The sequence below is a fragment of the Triticum dicoccoides genome, chromosome 6B (assembly GCF_002162155.2).
Source record: "Triticum dicoccoides isolate Atlit2015 ecotype Zavitan chromosome 6B, WEW_v2.0, whole genome shotgun sequence".
Lineage (NCBI taxonomy): Eukaryota > Viridiplantae > Streptophyta > Magnoliopsida > Poales > Poaceae > Triticum > Triticum dicoccoides.
In genome coordinates, this window is record NC_041391.1 from 693,914,089 (window position 1) to 693,937,270 (window position 23,182).

Genomic DNA, 23,182 nt, shown 5'->3' on the forward strand with positions numbered 1-23,182 from the left:
CAGAAGGTTCCCATGCAAAGATGTCCCAGTTCTCACGGAGGAACTGGATGAGCGCTTCTTCCTATTTGGGGTCGAGTGTTGTGGAGATATGAGTCGGAGCAGCGTTAGGGTCGATCGGGTGGATGTGAATGGGTTTTGTCTCACCGGACGACTAGAACGCTGATTCCATAGAAGGCTTTTTGGCTCGCAACAAATCACTCGGGTCTGCATTCCTTTGGTGTTCCTGCCACTCTTCTGCCACCATCTGAGCATCGGCGATCTTTGAGCCTTTCTGGAAGCACTCTTCTGCCTTCTTGTGGTTACCAGTGACAGTGATCACGCCTTTAGGGCCAGGCATCTTTAGTTTGAGGTACACGTAACATGGTCGAGCCATAAAACGTGCATAAGCTGGCCTGCCCAAAATTGCATGATAGGCACTCTGGAAATCCACAACCTCAAATGTCAGCTTCTCTTTGCGGAAATTCTTTGAATCACCAAAAACTACGTCAAGAGTAATCTGACCGAGTGATGCGGCCTTCTTGCCAGGGATGACTCCATAGAAACTCATGTTGCTTGTGCTCAGCCTGGACATCGGAATGCCCATCCCTTTTAGCGTCTCAGCGTACAGTATATTCAAACTGCTGCCGCCATCCATCAACACTTTGGTCAGCCGAGTGCCCTCGACGACTGGGTCGACCACCAACGCTTGCCTCCCAGGGGTGGCTATGTGCATGGGGTGATCAGATTGGTCGAACGTAATGGCAGTCTGAGACCACTTCAGGTAATTGGGTGTTGACAGAGCAGCCATATTCACCTCTCGGTTTATAACTTTCAGTCGGTTTTTGCTCTCAACATCGGCAAAAATCATTAAGGTGGAATTGACTTGCGGATATTCCTCGTCACTATCCTCCTTGTCCTCAACCTTGTCCGACTCTTTTTCTTTGTCCTTGGGATGCTTCCCTTGGAACTGCTCTATCAGGAGTCGACACTGTCGAGTGGTATGCTTTGGGTAAATGAAATTACCCTCGTCGTCTTTCTTGGTGTGGATGTGACATGGTAAATCCATCACGTCATTTCCTTCCTTATCTTTTACTTTCTTGGGGTTCCAAGGCCCCTTGGGTTTCCCTTTGAATTTTCCTTGATTCAGGGCCAAGGCTTCTCCAGGAGCGGCTGGCTCGGCTTTATGCTTTTGCTTCCGACTGGAATTTTCGCCTCTGGTGTCCTGGGCGACTGACTTGTGCTTGCCGCTCCGGAGCCGATCCTCTTCCTCACCATTGGCATATTTGGTGGCTATTTCCATCATTCACTCAGAGACATGTCTCTGGTTCGACCGAATTTCAGGCTTAGCTCTCGGTACTTTACGCCCTCCTTGAAGGCGCAAACTGCCTGGTGATCAGATACATTCTCTACTGTGTGATGCAGTATGATCCATCTCTGGATGTAATCCCTCAGAGTCTCATTCGACTTCTATACACAAGATTGCAGCTCTGTCAGTCCCGCCGGTCACTTGCACGTTCCTTCGAACGTCCTAACAAACACTCGGGAGAGGTCCTCCCACGTGTAGATGCTGTTGGGTGTCAATTGATTCAGCCATGCCCTGGCTGACCCTTCCAACATAAGAGGCAAATGCTTCATGGCCACCTCGTCATTTCCGCCGCCGATCTGAACAACCACTCGGTAGTCCTCAAGCCAAGTATCAGGCTTGGACTCACCGTTGAACTTGCTGACTCCAGTCGCCAACCTGAAGTTGGGAGGAATCACCGCGGCTCTGATGGCTCTGCTGAAACACTCTGGTCCGGAGACGTGCACTCGGCTGCTAGTGGGTACATCTCTGTCATTACCCTCTCTATGGGCCCTGTTCCGGTCGACCAGACCTTGAACGATGATGGATCTCGCATCAAAGCCTGGTTCCCTGGGGTCGACTGGAATTCTTCGCCCGCCACTGTGCTGGCGTCTGTCATCCTGCTGTCGAGGCATATATGATCCACCCCTCGGGGAAGGAGTGGGCACTCGACGTCGATCATTGCGATCGAATCGGTGATCATACTGCTCATATTTCCTGTACTGATCGTGCCGGTCGCCATGCCCTTCATGCCTCGGAGGTGATCTGGGGCTATGAGTCGACTAGACCGTATTCGCCGCCACGGATCTGCTATGAATCATGTTCCGCGACTGCGACACAGCCGAATTCTGATCTCCTGCTGCCCGGAGCAAATCCCTGATCTGCATCAAGCCTCTGCCAGCCTCCAACTGGGAAGGCTGAATCGACTCTGCTATACGGGTTGCAGCTGCCAAATTCTGGATCGGAGTGCGGTATACCTGAGTCGGAGGTTTAAAGAGTTGGCGTCGACTGGAGTCTGGAATCCGTTGCCGCGCGCGCTCGTTGAGTGCCCGCTGAAGGTTCTCCAATCGAGTGCGCTCAGCCAGGTTGGCCAAGCGTGCGTCCTCTAAGGCGCGAGCCTCAGGGGTTTCTCCAACGATCGGAGTATGAAGCACATCCATGTTCCGGCGGCGAAACTCTTCCCTCTGCTGCGAGTCGAGGGGCTCAGGGCGGTACTCCTCATGGTCGTGTGACGGATCGCCTCCGCCGTTGCCTCCCTCGGTGCCAGGAAAGCTGGGGGGAATGTGCGGCCCATTGACCATCAGGACCTCCGCCGCCGGATCACTGCTGTCGCACTCGGATGCAGTCTCTGCGGAGCCAGTCGAACAGGCCGTAGAGAGATTCGTCGGGCTCGATTGCCGCGACTTGGACAGTGGTCGACTGGCGAGCCACTGCGTGCCTCACCCACTGCTGAAGCCTCGACCGACCGGAGCGCTTACGCGGGCGGGAAGCTGGGAGGGAGGATGACACGAAAACCGGCCGATACTGAGTCGACGGTTGCCGCAGAAGGACGCCGCGGACGCATGCTCGAAAGTGCGTAGCTCCGCGGACTGGGAGCGCATCCACGTCGAGCGGAGCCTCCTACAGCCAGGCAGAGTCGTCGGCGACGAATGTGAGCACGCCGAGACGGATCTCGCGTCCCTCAACCAAAACTCCACCTGAAACCATGATGATGGGAATTGGAAAGATTGCAACTTCTCCAATAAGTCGCTAAGACACCTGCCCATGGTGGACGCCAACTGTCGTGGTTCTAAGTCTGACAGTAGAATAGGGGGTAGGTATGGAGAGGCAAGATCCTAGCTATGGAGCAGTTGTGCACACAAATGTTTTACGAGTTCAGACCCTTCTCGAAGGAAGTAACAGCCCTACGTCTCGGAGCCTGGAGGCGGTCGACTGGATTATGTGTGTGAGAGTTACAGGGGTGCGAACCCTTCTACCAGTGGAGGGGGTGGCTTATATAGAGGACGCCAGGACCCCGGCTAGCCCACGTAGCGGAAGGTTAAAGTACATTAAGGTCTGGCATTACTGGTAACGCCTTACATAAAGTGTCATCATGACCATAAGGACTACTTAATTACAGACCGTTTGGATTCAGAGTAGATCTTGAACTCCTGTTGGTCGAGTGAGTCTTCTTGGTCGAGTGTCTTCAGGTTCGTCGAGTGTCTTCTAGTCCGCCGAGTGGAGTTCCTCTTGGTCGACTGGAAGACGGCTTCTTCTAAAAGATGTTCTTGGGGAGGGTACCTTGGACAGGTCATGACCCTACCCTAGGTACATGACTTCATCAGTGACAAGCGCGCGGGATCCATCTCGGCGGCTCTCGCAGCTTGGTGAGGCGGGGTGGGAGCCCTCCTCCTAGGCTCCAGTGGTGGCACACTCAGCCTATGGCCGGTGTGCAAGGGCTCCTAGGGTGGCACTGTTGTTGCGGTTGGTCGCCGGATCTAGGCGGTTGGATTTGGGGCTTTGAAGGCGGTCGAGACGGCGCACGTGTTGTCGGGTGGATTTCTTGGGACAGATCCGGGTGAAAACCTGGTTTTCGGTCGATGGCAGGAGTCGGTGATGACGATGACCTTATCATCATTTCCTTCATGAAGGCATCATCGAGGTGAAGCTCCCAACTCCACTCAATACCTCCAGGGGAAACCCTAGATCAGGTGATCGGATGTTGGCGGCAAGCATGTGTCGTTACCCTGTTGGGGGCGGCATTCTTGGAGGTGCACTCGGCTTCATGGGACCAGCGGGCGGCATCTTTGATGGAGCGGTGCTTCATCCTACACATTGATGGCGACGGATCTCGTCGGCATGGCGCAGTGCAGATTCGGAGTTCGATGTGCAAGGTTGGACTTGCGCAGGAGGACGACGCTGTCTAGCGTCGTGGTGGTGTCGATGGCGGAGAGACCTGGCACAATAGATGCAACAATACAACTCTGAAGATGGATTTGTGGCAGGTGGCTGCGGCGGCCTCATACCCGGCAGGCGTCCTGGTTGAGGTGTGCGCCAGACTGGTAGGTGCCCTATACCCGGCAGGCGTCCTGGTTGGGACCTCAGGTCTTATATGTTTAGGTTTGGCTGCGATGTCTGTTTGGTATTAGGCCCAGGATATCAGCGGCCCTTCATCAACTGGATAAGAGTAGCGACAGTTGTTGCTTAGACGATGGCTTTAGTCTTACTATTGTATGACTTTGTAAGGTCTTATGAGAATAATTAATAAAGTGGCCGCGTGCATCGACCAGATGCAGAGGCCGGGGGACCTCCTCCTTTTCTAAAAAAAAGAGAAGTCTAGCCTTGTATCTTGCTGCGGATTTCCATCTAGGTAACACCCGGGAGTTGAGCGACTTCTGATGCGATTTTGTAGAAAACCGTTTCCTACAGGCGCTCTCATTTCTTTCACATAAAATTTCCTCACATGCCAACTCCTTGGCAAGCCTTGTTCATTTGAATCAATCAATTTTATGTTCCTTTCCTTCACATACTTTTACCCTCAAAAGGCTTGTGCTTCTTTTTGAATCCAATTCTATCTTCTTCTAATCTTCATCATTCACAGAAGGCCGAAAGAAGAAAACTAGATGCTCGCAGCCAGGGCAAAGAAGAGTGAGTGACACGAGATTCTGTTACAAAGATCTTTCCTGACTCTTTCTAAGAATGAAAGCTATCAACGCCACCTGATCTTTCCAGAAAAAAACAGTGCATGAGCTTTCTAACATGTAACATCTATTCTTACAGATACGCAAGCGTTTAGCATATTCTCTGAAAAAAAGGCATCCATGTTAGAATAAATCCAAAGCATACCGTTGATTATTCGTGGACCAAGCAATCGCACGAGCACGACACCGAGATTTGTTAACGATGTTCACTGATATGGCTACATTCCGGGGCCTGATTATGGGCGCTCCTCCCCATGACACCACTACAATACCGCACCCGGTCGCCCTGGACGCCGGCACAAGCCGTCGGCATCTCCTGCGTTCATGTGCTATTATGTTGGATCATGTGTCTACCCTGCTATATATGAGGCCTAGGATACAAGTGTCCTACTAGGACACGACTCCACATCCTATGTAAACACAATACAACTCAGAGTCCATCTGTAACCTACCTTGTACATAATATTCGACACAACTCTAACAAACTCCACCTTGGCGAATATTCCTTACCACATTGAATTCGCTCATGCGTCAAACTTCCATTTACATTGGACTTGAGTTTATCCCATGAGTACCGCAGCTACTCCAAAGACTCCATATGACTCCACCTACAACTTGTAGTCCCTTCTTTTCTTAATCACGGTCAACACTCGAGCAAAATTAAGTTCCTTGTTACTCAGTTTGTACTCTCAACTTCCAAAGTATCTGCCCAACGCCATCACACACTGATCACCGACCTGCGTGAAAGTGAACGACTCACATATTGGGTGTCACACATAAGATTTAGCCGAACTCAACATCACCGCTCCTTTCTTGACCGTCTGTCTGAAACTTGAAGAAATTTCACCGTTGCTTGTAATCATCCCGAGTCAAATTTGCAGTTGTCTCACCACATGTATGGCCACCAGAGCCCTGACTCGTCTCACCACATGTATTACCGCGTCGAGCCTCCGTTGTCCCGGTCGAGTCTCAAGGGTCGCGAACCCACACCAATCAACCCTCACTGCAGAGTACCACCAATCATCACCGATCGATGACGAGTTTCACGCTTCCATCAGACCACTGGGCTCCAGTCCAAACTGCATGTCACTCGCTTTTCCCCCTTGCTAAATCGGCTTTGGTTCCCTGGATCCTTACACTGTAGTCCCTCAATCCAGCTCCACCTTCAACATGACTCCATGATAGATGATCAGTCCACCATCGCGCCCCGTCAACGTCAAGCTCACATGTGCACCGTCTTAAATCAAACCCGCGCCATAGTCTTGTCGAAGCCACACAAGCCCTCAAGCCTGCGCCACATGTTTCCACGCCCAGAAGCTGGTCACCATCAGCATCACGATCCTATGTCGTCATCGTTGATCCTACCATCATCTTCTGTATGAACCGACTTGTGTCGATCCGTCAGACTGACAGGTCCAACCCAGCCAAACATATCCAGCTGCACGACACACTCCAGACTCCTCAAGCCGTCATCGTGACCATCACCATCCATACACAAATGTGCATACCAACGAAGAAAACCAAAGCAAAGTCCAAATAGCCTTTCTGTGTGAACATACCAAATCAGATCAACAAAGCTAACTAGCTAAAACTCCTGATTCATCACACGTCTGTAGCTGGCCTTTCTTTTTCTTTTCTTTCTCCATGACAACGCCATGATTTGACTAAGCCCTTGTGTCGTATTTTTCTTCAAACAAATCACGTGTCCTTTCAGGTTTTGCATGCTCTAGCAATAAGCATCAGTAGCTGCATGAGCCTCCGCAACGCGTCAAACTGTGTCCTACCCGCTGCCCGCACAAGCCTCCTGCGCGATTGGTGTTGCCCTGCCACTTCACGCGCACCTCGCTCCAAGCGCGTGGCTACCATACAGCTGCTTCTGCCACCCGTGCGCACCTCTGACTGCACCGACTTGTGTCCATGTTCCTTCGATCGATTGATCTTGCCGAGACCGAGTCAATCTGAAACACCACGACACACACCTGCTCGATCTGATCTCGTTGGGTATTTTCGCCCCAAAACACGCTGCTTGTACATGCTCGCCCGATCGATCCACTGAATGATCACCGCACGTCTTGACTGCTTGCATGACCGTCTGATTTCCGCTACTCGCCGTGATTGCTCATCGCCTTGACGTCTTTCCATCGATCTCAACTGTGTTCACCGCGATGCCGATCAAAACATCAAACCTGCCTCTGAATTGACAATTCATGATCTCCGAACAACCTAGCTTTGATACCACTTGTTAAAATAAATCTGAGGCATACCGTTAATCATCCGAGGACCAAGCAATCACACGAACACGACACCGAGATTTGTTAACGAGGTTCACCGATATGGCTACATCCCCGGGGCCTAACTAGGGACGCTCCTCCCCATGACACTACTACTATACCGCACCCGATCGCCCTGGATGCCGGCACAAGCCGCCGATTTCCCCTGCGTTCCTGTGCTATTATGTTGGCATATGTTACATCGTGTGTCTACCCCCGCTATATACGAGAGGCCTAGGATACAAGTGTCCTACTAGAACACGACTTCACATCCTACGTAAACACAATACAACTAAGAGTCCGACTGTAACCTACCTTGTGCACAATATTCGACACAACTCTAACAATCCAGATGTGAGTGAGAATGCATGGCATTTTGGCACCTTATCTATCTCTCTGCAGATACAAAAAAAAGAGATAGATAAGGTGCGCGAAAATGCCAAGAGGAAGCATATGCAAAGCAGCCACATGCCACAAGGATCTCAACATAACCAGATGCGAAGTAGCCACTAGACACAAGGATCTCAACCTAACCAAATGCAAAGCTGCTAAAACCAAAGCGCCACCAACGTCTGAATCAACTTATTGTATAACAAACCAAATGTCTGTCACTCATGAGTCATTTGTACAAGAAGTTGCGCGCAGAATTAGCAGCAAAAGGAGAAGTGTTCAAAAACATACATTACAGAAAATATGCTTTTCCTTATTATTCATTTACTTTTGACCCGGGCAAGTTGAATGAATCCTGGGAGCGCCCCGCTCAGCCCGATTTCTTACATCTGATCTCGATGCCCTGCACAATGAGGCCACTCTTCCACTTCCCACTTTTGGTCTCCATAAGGCTGATGGATACCTCGCCGTCGTCGCCCCCCTCGCTCAAGAACTCGCCCAGCTCCAGCTCCATCCACCCGTCGGCTCTTCTCTGAGGGAGCGTGACATTCTCTTCGTGAACTACGCGCCGGTTCGTCAGCGACCGGTAGTACTCGTCGACGTCCTCCTCCTCCTCCTCGTCGGACTCATCGTCATCGCCCTCGTCGTAATGCGTTTTCTCGTCCGCCTCGCCAGCTTGTAGGCAAACCTCGCGGGTCAAGTTGGTTGCTCCGGAACTGACCGATGCCTCCTGAGCAGGAAAATTCAGCCCGTAGTAATAATCGGCCATCTTGAAGACCATGTAGGCGGCATAGGTTGTGTCTTGGGAGAGCATCTTGCTATGTATCTTCCCGTGGATCTCAAACCAGCAAACGTCCTCGAGTTCAGCACCTTCGGAGAACCTGTCGCAAAGATATGGTTACAACTTGTCAAGAAGACGATGACCAATCAACAACACTGAAGATCAACAAAAACCGATTTCAAGTATTATTCCAAAATTTGCTAGTCAAGAGCCATGTCGAAATCCCCATTCTGGGCTTTTATCCACAGAGTAATTTAATCTACCATCCTACAACTTACACTGCTGTGGATTGCACCAATTAACCCCGAAATGAATTACCGAAAAAGGCTTTCGCCCCGCTTTATAAATAAAGCAAACCACCATAGCCAATTTACCCCGAAATGAATCGAAATCGAGTTAGATCACAATGCAATGGCAAAATCAAATCAAATGCAATTGCAGCCAAGTATGGATAAGATAACAGCATAGAAACAGTCAAATAAGAACAAGATAATATCACAGAAACATTCACAGCACAGAATACTCAAAGAACTCTAGTGTGAACAAGGAGTCACATCCTTTACACAAAGTGTGGTCTATGTGCTGCCTATAGTTCATATTTAAACAAATTTGAAAAGGCCCTTAGCTTTTGAAAGTAAGGAATATAAAACTAGCACCAATTTCGCTTATGTGTGAAGTAACCGGGACTTTGGAATGTAGAGCATTAGTCGGGTATCCAAATGAAAGTGACATCAACTTGGTCCCTTTCAAACAGTTTCAAGATCACACCAAAAACTGATTTCAAGCACTGTGCTCGTTTTAAAACTTGCTACCCAGGAACTATGCCGAAACCCCCTTCCTGGGTTTTGGTTCACACTTCACAGGACCATCCTACCAGTTACACTGCTGCAGGTTGCGCGAATTAACACTGTCAGATGAGTGAATTGCAGAAAACATCGACATTGAAGCACAGTCTTGCAGAAATCACAAGTCTACAGTTTTATGCCCAAAAACACTAATTCCCAGGCTAATTTTTTGCAGAAATCACAAGTTGCTCACTTAGGTCGTTTTAAGCACGATTATGACAGGTTGGTCCCTCTAAACAGGGTGACATGACAAAAGAAACAGTCAATTACATCCAGACACGATTTTATTTTGCAAAAGGACCCCTAAAAATAAGCAATCGGGTCCTCTGACCTTCGTGTTCCATCGGGCCACTCCCTCCCCGAGCGTGACCGGCGAAGCTGTTGCTTGCTCCGGCGGCGGGTCGGCTGGCGACGGCGGCGTGGCCTCCACTCCCTTTCAGTGCATGGCCGGTGGTGTCTGTTACGATGGCGGGGCACGGAGGCGGGCCACCTGCAGCTGCTCGCGCCGCCTGCGGTGGATGAACGACCTCGCCAGCCGGATCCGGAATGGAAGGAGGGGTGGAGGTCACGGTGGCGGGCTGGGTAGCGACGACGGCGGCCCGATGCGGCCGAATCCGGAGGGGAGGGAGGGAGGGGTGGAGGCCACGGCGGCGGGCTGGCTGGCGAAGGCAGCCGGATCCGGAGGGGAGGGAGGAGCGGCAGACCGGGGAAGGTGGGGCGACACTGTGAAGGAGGGGTGGCTTCCGACGGTGATGGCAGTGGCTTGGCTTACGGCAGCGTGGTCTGCCATGGCGGCTGGGCAGTGAAAACGCGCGAGGTGGATGTTTTTTTTAAATGGCCTTATCCTTTTAGGGCTTTTTACACTTTAGTCTATGCTATTCTACCTATTTGTAACATGTTATGTCATGCCACATCACCCTGTTTAGCGGGACCCATCTGTCATAATTGTGCTCAAAACGATCTAAGCGAGTGACTAGTGTTTTTTTTAGAAAATTAGTCTCGGAATTAGTGGTTTTTGGCACAAAACTGTAGAAGTGTGGTTTCTGCAACCCTATCTTTCAATGTCAATGTTTTCTGCAATTCACTCTGGTCAGATCGATTGCAATCGAAATGGTGCCACCACGAAGCAACAACACAATCACATCAAATGCAATTGCAATTACTCCTAGTTAAGAAAGGCATCACCAGGCAGCAACATTCAGACACACAAGGTATATAAAAGTGGAAGAGCGAACGAACCTGGAGTCCTCGAGTGGGATCCAGGCCCAGTGCGTATCCACCCACACGATGGACAGCTTCCTGGCGGACAGCATGTAGCACTTGGCGCCGGTCTCCCTGTCCAGCCACACGCTCTGCGGGCGCGCGCACGACGACCGAACAATTGGTTAGCGATGAACGAAGGACGAATCTGTTAGAGGAGTTGGGGGATCGGCGCGCAGGCACGTACCACGAGCCTGTCGTGGAGGAGGGCAGGGCCGGCGGAGAGGCGGAGGAAGAGCTCCTTCTTGGACGAGGGCAGGGCGGGGCTCTGCGGCTCCCCGTCGGCGAGCGGCGGGAGGCCGCCGGGGGGCAGGAAGGCGGCCCAGACGGCGTCCGAGCCCGCCGCGGCGCGGAAGGCCGGGGAGACGGCGGCTGCGCGGCAGGCGTCGCGCGGGGTCGTGCGGGCCAGCACCGCCGAGAGGAGCTCCTCCGGCAGGCGCGCGATCTCGCAGGCGCCCTCCATTGGCTCCTCCGCCCGCCGGCCGGCCGGTCTCTTCTGGTCCGGCATTCGTCGTCGTCGGAGGAGAGTGCGAGGTAGTAGTTGCGATTGGTTCGCCACGGATTTGATTCTTTTGCGTGTTCGGGTGTGGGTGCGCAGAATGCGGCTGGAGGTTTAGCGACGGAGCACGTCGGAGCGGCGGGTTGAACGTGGATTAATATTTTGGGGCGAAGCAACAGACGGCAGGTGGGGGACGACAGTTGGAGGAGGGCCGGTTGCGGTGGCGTCGTGGGAGGCACTACGTGGGGAAGACTCTCTTCGCATACGTGTGGTTTGTAAGTCAACGCAACGTACACGAGACGAGAGAACATCACATGAAAATCAAGTTTTTAAAAATAGTAATAATAATATGAAAAGCATGTTTGGAAGTTTTGAGAAAAACCTGAAAACAATATGTGATGTTAAGAGGGTGGTGTTCTATTGCCAAGTTCAAACACATTACTGTTTATGAGCTTTGAAAGAACAAATTCAACCATGAATATTGGCGTTTACTGCAGACACTGACCAATGATGGTTTTGTTTTTTCATACCTCATTAGAGCTCAGAATTTCACATGCTAATAGAACATCACACTTTTAACATCCCATATTTTTTTCATTTCTTGTGAAACTTCTTTTCTGAAACTTTAAAACGTCATTTCACGTGGTTTTCGTTGGTTTCCGTCGAAACTTGGTTTTCATGTGATATTCTCTCTGGCGACCACATCACCGTCCAAGTCTCCGTCGTTATAAAATTTGTCAGCCAGCTCCAACCAACCGTCGGTCTCGGCGAAGGGGTGTAATTCTAGTTGATTTGTTACATCTCATTACCATAACGCGTCAGCTTGTTAACATAATGAGTTCAAAGTCAAACTCGGCTCGACTCATGTAATTCGAAAGCTAGCTCGTTTAACTCGTTATAGGCGTCAATAGCAATATTTATATTATGCATGCAATTAATCTATGAAAACATATTTACAGACACATACATTTATTCACAGATCACAACAATAAAAAATTTACACTAAAAGAACACTTGGTAAACTTTATAAGTGACAAGAATATGTACAATATTGGTACTTATCTCATGCCCCTTCTGATTAATGAGCTTAATGAGCTAAACGAGTAACTCGTTAGCTTGGCTCATTAAACCCGTTTTGTTAACGAGCTCAGATTAAAACTCGGCTCCACTCGTTAGTCACCAAAACTGAGTCGAGCCCAGTCACGAGCTACTCCTTTAGCTCGTGAGTTTCGAGTTAAAATTCCATCCCCAGCTCTAGGTCACCAAGGAAGAACCGCATTGTGTTCAATAAGAAGAAAAACCGTACAACATAGGGGATCATCAAACCATCTTAAACGTTTGGAACATTATTTTGCCATCCAACATGGTACCTCAAACGTCCGTGGACGTGTTCGGGCGTTCAAAATCCCGCAAACCGGTCACCAACTCGTGAAAGGTTTGCGGGAGTCCAAACCTCTGTTACGTAGGCCTCTGACACCCCGGCCCACCCAAATCCTCTTTTTCGGACCCCTTTCCCCTCACTTTGTCCCTCCCCCTTGCCCTATATCCACAGCCTCCCATTCCAACGTTTTCACTCTACCACCTCGGTTGCCGCACATGCCTTGTTGAACGTTGGCTGCCCCACCCACCTGCTTGCCCTCCTTGAACTATGCCACCATTTCACCCCCGGATTCATCCGCGGCCAGGTACCCTCTGCCCTTGTCGATGCCGTCCAAGGTAGACACCACGCCCGACAAGTCTTGGTTGGTCAAAAGTGTAGACTTTGTAGGCATGAAGCAAGGGGAGCAATATTTTGGCAAAATGTGCACTCTTGGTTTCATGAGAAAAAACACTTCGCTTCCTACAACTTGCACATGATCTGTGGTCGTAACGTGGAGTCGCTATCTCATCTGTGGTACACTATCTCAAACTCCGTCATGAAGTATTGCAGTGCGATCGCACGGATGGAAAGAAGGTGGCCACCGGGCGCGTTAATCATGGAGATTGAAGGTTTTGCTTCTTGTTGCTCAACATGTTAGTCAATTCATTATATCACACTCAATGTTGCAACTTGATGATCACATTATTGTATAGCCCACATGCGCCGCCCCAAATAATGGAGGGCAGTCCTTTTCACATTGATGCATTGTTGGATGAAACTCAAGGGGCATAGCGTCTAGATGAATGCCGTCATGTGTGGATACCGACTCGAGTATGCTTGAACTTGGGATCGATGAATTTGAATAACTTGTTGAACATCCGACCTTATCGAATATAATATTTATATTTAAACTATTTGACTTTACTGGGCCGCTAGCGGTCAACCGAAATGTTATTCCCTTGAAAAAAAATTGTAAACAAAAAATTTAATACCAATACAGCCCCTATGTATGTGTCTGTGGGCTGCTAAGTTGGCTGCCCAGTCAGCTTTGACTTAGTCAAAACAAGTTGACCAGCCAAAAACCGAGTCAAGGGTTGCCTTTTGAACTATTTGGTAAGTTCAGGGTTCAATGTGACTGATTTCAATGATGAGGGTTGTAAATCAAACCTATTAGATCATGACATGTTTAATGTGTTGTTGAAGGGTTTTAGTAAGAATAATAGAGATCTGGCGGCTGTTGGTATTACAACTATATTTTGGACGAATTGAAAACTATGAAACAAGGTTATCTTTTATAACAACAAGGTTGATAATCAAAATGCTTCTTGACTGGTTTATTTTGCAGATAAGACCGCGAAACATGGGTTGTAAAAAGGGCTGAGGTGATTGCTGGAGAAATCTTCAGACCTGGTCTTGGATGGAGGGCGACTTGTAGGATTGATGCATGATGATAGGAGGACCTCTTCTCTAGGTTCAAGCTCTTCTAGACCTCTTCATCTCGATCTCCTTTGCCCCCTTGATGGTCGCTTTTGGTTAAGCTTTACTTCCATCCAAAACTTAAATGTGGTTTGTGCACCTTTATTAACATCTCCTGGAAATCCGACACGTGGCTTCCCGAGGATGATGGTAGAGTTTGAATTGTTTGTGTTTTTCTGGGTTATCGGCGCCTACGATGATATAGACATTTTGTGGTTCTAATAGGCAGCTAGGGATAGCCCAGTTTGTTCTGTCTTGATCATGCATCATTTCCTTTCTATGTCGCTGGTAGTTGTAAGAAGAAAATGTGGTTTCTCATAATAGAAATAGGAGAGGAAGCTCTCTTTATCAAAAAAAAACGACCATTTTTTTAACATGGTATAGACACATGAGTTTATATATACGCGTATACACTCATCCCTATGAACACACACACACGCCTTGCCCCTATGAGCACCTTCGAGAGACCGAGTCGACATATCATGTTGAGATTGACGAAGTCACCAAAGACGCCTCGTAGTCGACGGGAACGTCTCCTCACACTGAACGTGCATGGCCGAAATAAAATAAATTCAGAAATAAATGCGAGCACCATGACCTGAACCCTGATGGGCTGGAGATACCACTGTCTTCTATTCATCCAACTACATGTCGGTTTGCAAAAAAAAAAACGACCATTGTATACCGAGCACTAAACATGATCATTCTCCGGGCCAGGTCGCGTCCAGGCCGGGCATGGCAAAACCCGAAGAAAAATTCCCAAGCCCGAAGCACATTAACAGCAGCATTTTTTAATTAAATTAATCATATTCAAGATATTATATTAATTTATTATACCTATATTTTAAATAAAATATACATGTATGGCTGTTTCGGGATTTTGGGGCTTTCATGGCGGCGGGCTTCAGGCGAGAAAGTGAAGCCAGGCCCGAATGTCGGGCTTCAGGTTTGGGCCTCTGGGCCAGGTTGTCCATGAATAGGTTTACCGAGTACTCAAGAATCTGGTTGCTAATCTGCCACCTTCTGCCACCTTCTGAAGATAGGAGTACTCAAGAATCAGTCCAAAAGCGAGTCAAATTTCTACTAATGCCGATATTTGTCATGTAGAAGCACTGGTTCTAAAGGTCGTTTATACTGACATCGCCAATGGCGGGTACATCATCTGTATGCAAACAAACATAATCGCAGATGATTAATTGTTTCCTCTGTCTTGCCGTACTGCTTATTATTCCCTCCGTTTCTAAATATAAATCTTTATAGAAATTTCATTATGGAACACATATAAATGTATATAGATGCATTTTAGAGTATAGATTCATTTATTTTGTTAACTATGTAGTCCATAGTGAAATCTCTACAAAGACTTATATTTAAGAACGGAGGGAGTAGTTCTCTGCAACAAATCTGTATGAAGATCCGTCTTGGGAAAAAAAACATGTATGGAAAAGGTGGAGCACTACTGTAGCTGTTGTTTATAAAGTATGTAGGATATGGTTAGACAACGCTAACGGGGCGGTGGCGCAGTTGGCTAGCGCGTAGGTCTCATAGCTAAAGCGAGTGATCCTGAGGTCGAGAGTTCGAGCCTCTCTCGCCCCAAATTTTTGTAGTTTTTTCCAACCTCTCTTTTTTGTTTAGTTGAATGAATTTTATCTTCTTATAATAATCTTCACGGTCGGCCAGAGGAAAATAGTAGTTTTTTGCAACCTCTCTTTTCAGTTCAGTTGAATGAATTTTATCTTCTTATAATAATCTTCACGGTTGGCCAGAGGAAAATAATCATATTCCTTTCTTTCACATATTTTTTCCTCGCATGCATTTCCTTAACTCTGCCGTTTTTCGCTGAAGCCCTCTCTCCTTTCCTTGACATGGTTTTTTCCTCAAATGCCTGTGCTGTTTTTTGAAATCCAATTTTATCTTCTTCTAATCTTCACAGTCGGCCCAAGGAAGATGGTGACAGAAACATACTTATATGAAGAGATTCTGTATTACAAGGTCCCGAGTCTTGCGGAAGAATGAACGCTACCAACCTTTTCTTTCCTTATCTATTCCAGAAGAGCAAGCAGTGCATGACCTTTCTAACATGCAAATATCTATTCTTACACATATGCAAGCATATGTGGGTGAAGATGTAAGCGAAAATGTATGGCATTTTGACGTTTTACCTACCTTTGTAGATACAGAAGAACCATACATTTTCACTTACATCTTCAACTAAACTTTGTAGATACGCCGACAAGCCACAAGGATCTCACATAACCAGATGCCAAGGAGACACTAGACAGAAGGATCTCACATAACCAGACGCAAATCTGCCTAACCAAGGCCTACGAACGGCATGCGTCATCTAGTAAACCAAACACCCATAGTCATCTAGGTAGCACAGTCTGTACAGATGTGCTTTAGCAGCAAAAGGAGAGGCGTTCAAAACCTCACACTACAGAAGATATGCTTTCCTCGTTCATTTACTCTGACCCTGGCGAGTCGAATCCTAGGAGCGCCTCGCTCAACCTGATTTCTTACGTCTGGTCTCAATGCCCTGCACGATGAGGCCCCGCTTCCAGTTTTCACCTTTGGTCTCCGTTAGGCTGAAGGACGCCTCGCCGTCGTGGACCCCATCGTTGACCCAAATGATGAGGTTAAACTTATTGGAAGGTATGAGGTTAGAGTAGGAGTGAAGTCTCAATTGAAGAGTATGCCTATCACCTCGGAATTGCATTGAAAGGTGTACAAGGATAAAGTTAAGGAATCACAAGACAAGTCACTTGAATTGTTTGACACAAAGGTTGAAATTCCTCGGCTACAAATCAACTTAAACCGGAATGTCTCCTCCCCAACGCATGATGGTACGGTCGAGGTGTATGTCCCCAGTTCTTCTAGCCAACCACAAAGTAGCCAACCAAATGAAGCAGGGATGAATGCTAGAGCCATAGTAATTCAAGAGGAAGAGATTGATACTATTGCTCATGCTAATGATGATGCTATTGCTCATGATGACGCTCACGCTATTTCTCATGGTGATGCTTATGTGGAAGATGGAGAGATTCATTATCGTGCCATCGGTAACTTGGATGTCATTGTCTTCCAACAAGACATGGATCATAGCCTCCCTTATAGCCGTATTCATGGGTATGGCTTGGATGGCGAGGCTCCGGAGGAAGAATTGGACGAGGATGGATTCACGGAGCAAGAAAATCAAATCTTCACGAAGGTGACTGGCAAGGAAAGTGGTGTCCCATTGTTTCGTGATCTTAGTCTTGCCGACATGGTCGTTGTTGATGGTGACATGAGATTGGGTTTGATTAAACCAACACCGTGCTCGAAAGTCGGCGATCCAAGGCCAAAGAATGAGGACGAGTATGCTTATTTGAAGAAAGGCGTCAAGTTTTGGTGCTTGCAAGAGTTCAAGATGTGGTTGAGAGACTAAGCCATTCAAAATAATAAGCCATTTGTTGTTGGCCATTCGAACCAAAATGTGCCCTTTTATGGTTTTGATTTGATGTGCATCTAGCAATAGCCCAGTTTGTAGCACCTGCCGGCTAGGCATGACTTGGCATCTCCACCGAAGCTCCGTGCAAGACGAAGCCGCTCCATCTCCTGCCTCTGTCTTTCAGTGTTGCTCCACCAACGATGCTCCCAAGAGAGAAAACGACACCGCAGTACCGCAATCGTCCGATCTGGAAGACCAGATCCTAGGGTTTCCCCCGGAGCAGCACAAGTGGGTCGACAAAAGTTACACGGTGATGGGCAACGACGCAGAACACCGCCATCGCCTGCCAACGGCTCGGTTTTCACCAGCAACTCTGTCTTCCCGACTCGCAGCTGGGACTAGATGACGGATGTCGAGATCTGGCCATCCAGCCTCAGGCCAAACACCTCTGACGGAAGAGATGGCCACCATTGCCGGCTGCACCAGCCTGATCAGATCTGACCAAAGGCGCCGCCGAATAGTCCACCAGGCCCTCCACGCCGACGCCGCTGATCCGACGCCCGATGGCGCGTCGCCGCCGACCGCAACCACCACCCTTCGCGTTACAGCGATGCGCCGCACCTGCACCTACCGCCGCCTAAGGCAGGGCCAGCCACCACGCCACCGCCTGCCACAACCCATCGTCGCCGCGACGCATAGATTAAATCGACCGTACCACCACGCGTTTAGGGGCACCGCACCACCCCTAAGACACGGGAAAGAGGGAGTCCCCCACCACCGCCGTCGGCCTCCGGGCTTAGCCCGGCGGCGGCGGAGGGAGGGGAAGAGGGAGATCGCGGCCCCGGCGGCTAGGGTTTGGGCGCCGCCCGAGTGGCCCGAACGGGGGCGACGCGGGTGCTTCTTTATTGCTTGATCCGGTGCACGCTCCTTTCCGTCTTGATCATGCGTCGTCATTTTCCTGTCTATGTCGCTGGTAGTTGCAAGAACACAATATGTGGTTTCTCATACTAATAGAAATCGTAGAGGAATCTCTCTTTATTAAACAGAATAAAAAGAAGACCATTGTATAACGAGTACTAATGCTGAACTGCCAACCCCCTGAAGATACTCAAGATTGTGTCCAAAACCAGAGTCAAATCTCTACTAATGCCGGTATTTGGTCATGCAGAAGCACTGGTTCTAAAGGTCGTTTATACCCTGACATCGCCACTGGTACATCATCTCTCCGCACACTAGACCTGGCCATGGGAAGCCCGGTACGGCCGGCCCGGCCCGAAAAAGCCCGACCCGGCCCGGCTCGACGCTGCCCCCGGGCCGGGCTCGGGCCTAGATTTTGAGCCCGAAGGCCGGGCCCGGGCCCATCGTTTTCACGTTTTTCTAGAAGTCGGGCTGGGCCGGCCTGAAGCCCGACGGGCTTTTACGTGTTTGGGTTGGGCTCGGGCCCAGAAAACAGGCCCGATGGCCGGGCCGGGCCCAGGCCTGGGTTTTTTGCGTCGGGCTTGGCTAGGCCCGGCCAGGCCCGAAGCCCGGCCAGGCCCGAGGTATGGCCAGGTATAAATGCACACAAACAAAACCACAAAGGACTGTTGCTCCATCTTGCCATACTGCTTATTACTCCCTCCGTTTCTAAATGTAAGTCTTTCTAAAGATTTTTATATGAACTACATACGGATGTATATAGACGTATTTTAGAGTGTAGATTCATTCATTTTGTTTCGTATGTAGTTCATATTGTACTCCCTCCGTTCCTAAATATTTGTCTTTTTAGAGTATTCAACAAGTGACTACATACGAAGCAAAATGAGTGAATGTACACTCTAAAATATGTCTATATACATCCGTACGTGGTAGTCCATTTAAATCTCTAAAAAGACAAATATTTAGGAACGGATGGAGTAATATTTAGAAAGACTTATATTTAGAAACGGAGAGGGAGTAGTTCTGTGCAACCAACAAACCTGTGTGAAAATATGCATGGTAGAGTACTAGTTACTCAGCGGATATAAAGTAGGTTGGACATGGCGAGGGAACAACGGTGGGGCGGTGGCGCAGTTGGCTAGCGCGTAGGTCTCATAGCTGCATTGAGCGATCCCGTGGCTGGGCGGTGGGGCCGGCGCACGTTGAGGATAAATATCTCAGAGCTAGTGAGTAATCCTGAGGTCGAGAGTTCGAGCCTCTCTCGCCCCAAATTCTTTTTCCCCCTCCCCTATTTCTTCCCTATCTCTCTTTCTGTCTCTCTCTGTGTATAAAAAGGCCTGAATCATCCACCGTACAGAGACGGGGTGGTGGCGCAGTTGGCTAGCGCGTAGGTCTCATAGCTAAAACATGCGAGTGATCCTGAGGTCGAGAGTTCGAGCCTCTCTCACCCCATTTTCCTTCTTTTCTCTCTGACTTCTCTTCAGTTTAGTTGAATCAAATTTATGTTCTACTAATAATCTTCGCGGTTTTGGCCAGAGGAAATATAATCCTACATATACCTATTCCTGCAGAAAATCCTTTCTTTCACATAATTTTCCCTCACGCATTTTCTCGCTGAAACTCTCTTCTTTCCTTGACATAGTTTTTCCTCAAAGGCCAGAGGAAAATATAATCCTATTGCTGCAGAAACTCTCCTTTCTTTCACATAATTTTTCCTAGCGCATTTTCTCGCTGAAACTCTCTCTTTCCTTGACATAGTTTCTCCTCAAAGGCTTGTGCTGCTTTCTGAATCCAACTTTATCTTCTTCTAATCTTCACAGTCGGCTGAACCGCCAAAGGAAATTGAAAACTAAATGCTCGCAGCCAGGGCAAAGAAAATAGCGACAGAAACACATATCAAGAGATTCTGCAGAATCCTGCGCCAAAAGAACCTCTTGCGCATTGCCGACAAGCCACAAGGATCTCACATAACCAGATGCCAAGGAGCCACTAGACACAAGGATTTCACATAACCAGACGCAAATCTGCTTAACCCATAACCATAGTCTGCTTAACCCGCAACCCATCAGTCATCCAGGTAGCATGGTCTGTACACATAGTATGCTTTAGCAGCAAAAGGAGAAGTGTTCAAAACCACACACCACAGAAGATATGCTTTCCCTTATTCATTTACACTGACCCGGGCGGCTTGAATCCCAGGGGCTCCTCGCTCAGCCTGATTTCTTACGTCTGATCTCGATGCCCTGCACGATGAGGCCGCTCTTCCAGTTCCCGCCTTTCGTCTCCACCAGGCTGATGGACACCTCGCCGTCGTCGCCCCCCTCGTTGAGGAACTCGCCCAGCTCCAGCTCCATCCACCCGTCGGCCCTCTGCTGAGGGAGCGCGACGTTCTCTTCGTGGGATACTACGCGGCGGTTCCTCCTCCTGAGCCTTAGCCGCGGAAATGGAACCATCCGCTGGTAGTTCTCGGGCACCCCGCCCTCGCCGTCGTCGTCATCGTTACCTTGGAGGCAAACCTTGCGGGTTGAGTTGGTCGCTCCGGCGCTGATCGATGCCTCCTGGACCGGAGAATCCAGCCCGTAGAAATTATCGGTCGTCTTGAAGACCATGTAGGCGGCATACGTTGTGTCCTGGGAGAGCATATTGCTATGTATCTTCCCGCGGATCTCGAACCAGCAAACATGCATGAGTTGAGCACCTTCGGAGAACCTGTCGCAAACATAGGGTCAGGATTTGTAACTAAGACAAAAACCAATCAAACAGCGTAAGTTGCAGAAAACAACCTAGCATTGCAGCAAAGTTCCGTAATGAAGGCAAAAACCAATCAACAGCATAAGTTGCTGAAATCGATCTAGCATTGCAGCAAGATTCTGTAACTTGGTATTAACCAAAGTATTGCCTACTGTGAACAAGGTAGATCATAGAAATCACATTGTTTATGCAAAGTGTCATCTATGTGCTGTGCATAGTTGAGAAAGAACAAAGTTGTAAAGGGCATGCCCTTTGCTCTTGACAGCAAGGAAGATAAAAGTAGCACTCAGTTCTGCTTATGTGTGAAGCAACAAGGACTTGGCATGTACAGCGGTACTCCACTCTCCAAATGAAACTGACTTCAACTTAACCTCTTCCAAACAGTTTCGAGATATTCAGCAACTGATTCAAGCATGTTTTATCACAAAATTTGCTGCTAGTCAGAACCATGCAGAAATCCCTATTCTGAGCTTTTGGTTCACAGCAAAGGTAGTTTGATCTAGCATCCTACCACTTTGGTTCACAGCAAAGGTATTTTGATCTACCATCCTACCACTTTTTTACAGTTGCAGGTTGCACCAATTAACATCGTCGGATTAATTGCAATCAAACGCATGAGACCATAAAGCAACAGCACAATCAGATCAAATGCAGTTGCAGTTAGATAAGCAGCAGCATTCAGCAACATTCAGGCTAGATACAATTCGGACAGTCTGCACCGGAATAGGAGATAGGGACGAACGAACCTGGAGTCCTCGAGTGGGATCCAGGTCCAGTACTGCGGAGTGTCGCCCCACACGATGAAGAGGTTCCTGGCGGACAGCATGTAGCACTTGGCGCCGGTCTCCCTGTCCAGCCACACGCTCTGCGGGCGCGCGCACGACCACCAATTTTGATTAGAGATCGGCTGAATCTCTTCCGAGGAATTGGGGATCAGCGTGCAGGTACGTACCACTAGCCTGTCCTGAAGGAGGGCGGGGCCGGCGGAGAGGCGGAGGAAGAGCTCCTTCTTGGAGGAGGGCGGGGCGGGGGCGGCCAGCTCCCCGTCGGCGAGCGGCGGGAGGCCGCCGGGGGGCAGGAAGCGGGCCCAGACGGCGTCGGAGTCGGCCGCGGCGCGGAAGGCCGGGGACACCGCGGCGGCCCGGCAGGCGTCGCGCGGGGACGTGCGGGCCAGCGCCGCCGAGACGAGCTCCTCCGGCAGGCGCGCGATCTCGCAGGCCTCCTCCATCGATCGGCTCCGCTGCTTGGTTTGGTCGGTGATTCGATTCGGGGGGTGGGGGTTGGGGTGGAGAGGGCGAGATTGGCAACTGGTTTGGCGTTGTGCAGGGTGGGAGGACGAGATCGTAATCCCCACGGATATTCTTTTATACGGTGCTCGGAGATCGGAGGGGGCGTGGGGAGCGCGGGCGGGCGGAGGCTTAGCGACGAAGCACTCGGTGGGGAGGAGCAGCGGGTTGATTGGGGATTAATTTGGGGCGAAGCAACAGATGGCAGGTAGGCGGGCAGGGGCACGGGGCAATCCAACGGTTCCAGAGAGGCCGGTTGTGGACTAGTGGTAAGTGGTGACGGCATCTTCAAATTGGATCCTCAAACCGTCCACACTCGCTTGGGTCAAACGTGTTTTGCCATCAAATATGTGTTCATATTGACCCGTCGACCGATCCGAATGCGCTTTTTCATGTAGATTGAAATCAAAGTGGTAGAGGGGTTGGGGGAGTCTGGGCAGTAGTCACGTAGGACTCCAACACCCTCGGCTCACTCAAATCCTTCTTTCGGTCTCATTCTCTTGCACTCCGCCCTTTCTCCCCCCTTACTTTGCATTCGCGACCTCCTCCACCGCTGTCGATGTACCTCTCCGGCCGCCACCCATGCATTGTCGGACGTCCGCAGCAACCACCCACACGCCCGCTCGCCTTGTAGTACGAAGCCGTCCACCCAGGATCCGTTCGCAGCCAGGTACTCTCCGCCCCACTGTCGACGACGTCTATGTCAGTCAGCACGCTTGGCAGGTGTTCGTTCAAATGCCAAGCTAAATTTCAAGCTTTATATCGTTTTTTAGAATACGAAGTATGGCAGGGTACTCGAGCATGGAGGATGAGATGTTGTGCGATGCGTGCTTGACTGTATCTGCGAATCCCGTAGATAGAAGCAGAAGGGGGCTCTTCTGGCAGAGAGTGCATGATTCATTGCACGCACGAAAGTAT

At 49.5% G+C, this 23,182-nt stretch overlaps 2 protein-coding genes and 3 non-coding genes across 5 annotated transcripts; 3 read left to right on the forward strand and 2 right to left on the reverse strand.

Annotated features, from left to right (window-relative positions):
- Positions 1-7,763: 7,763 nt before the first annotated feature.
- Positions 7,764-11,109, reverse strand: LOC119324885 (putative F-box protein PP2-B12). The gene is made up of 3 exons (XM_037598650.1): positions 10,735-11,109; positions 10,527-10,639; positions 7,764-8,542 (listed from the first exon to the last, which is right to left on the reverse strand). The coding sequence occupies exons 1-3, from the start codon at positions 11,053-11,055 to the stop codon at positions 8,032-8,034; spliced, it is 945 nt and encodes a 314-aa protein (XP_037454547.1). The 5' UTR covers positions 11,056-11,109; the 3' UTR covers positions 7,764-8,031.
- Positions 11,110-15,391: 4,282 nt separating this feature from the next.
- Positions 15,392-15,478, forward strand: TRNAM-CAU. The gene is given in 2 exon segments: positions 15,392-15,429; positions 15,443-15,478. It is a non-coding gene; the product is annotated as a tRNA-Met (tRNA).
- Positions 15,479-19,346: 3,868 nt separating this feature from the next.
- On the forward strand, positions 19,347-19,496 carry TRNAM-CAU. Its single transcript has 2 exons — positions 19,347-19,384; positions 19,461-19,496. It is a non-coding gene; the product is annotated as a tRNA-Met (tRNA).
- A 92-nt stretch (positions 19,497-19,588) lies between these two features.
- TRNAM-CAU lies at positions 19,589-19,679 on the forward strand. The gene is given in 2 exon segments: positions 19,589-19,626; positions 19,644-19,679. It is a non-coding gene; the product is annotated as a tRNA-Met (tRNA).
- A 511-nt stretch (positions 19,680-20,190) lies between these two features.
- LOC119324245 (F-box protein PP2-B10-like) lies at positions 20,191-22,420 on the reverse strand. The gene is made up of 3 exons (XM_037598006.1): positions 21,931-22,420; positions 21,725-21,843; positions 20,191-20,936 (listed from the first exon to the last, which is right to left on the reverse strand). Exons 1-3 carry the CDS (start codon positions 22,204-22,206, stop codon positions 20,438-20,440), a joined length of 894 nt encoding a protein of 297 aa, XP_037453903.1. The 5' UTR covers positions 22,207-22,420; the 3' UTR covers positions 20,191-20,437.
- Positions 22,421-23,182: the final 762 nt, after the last annotated feature.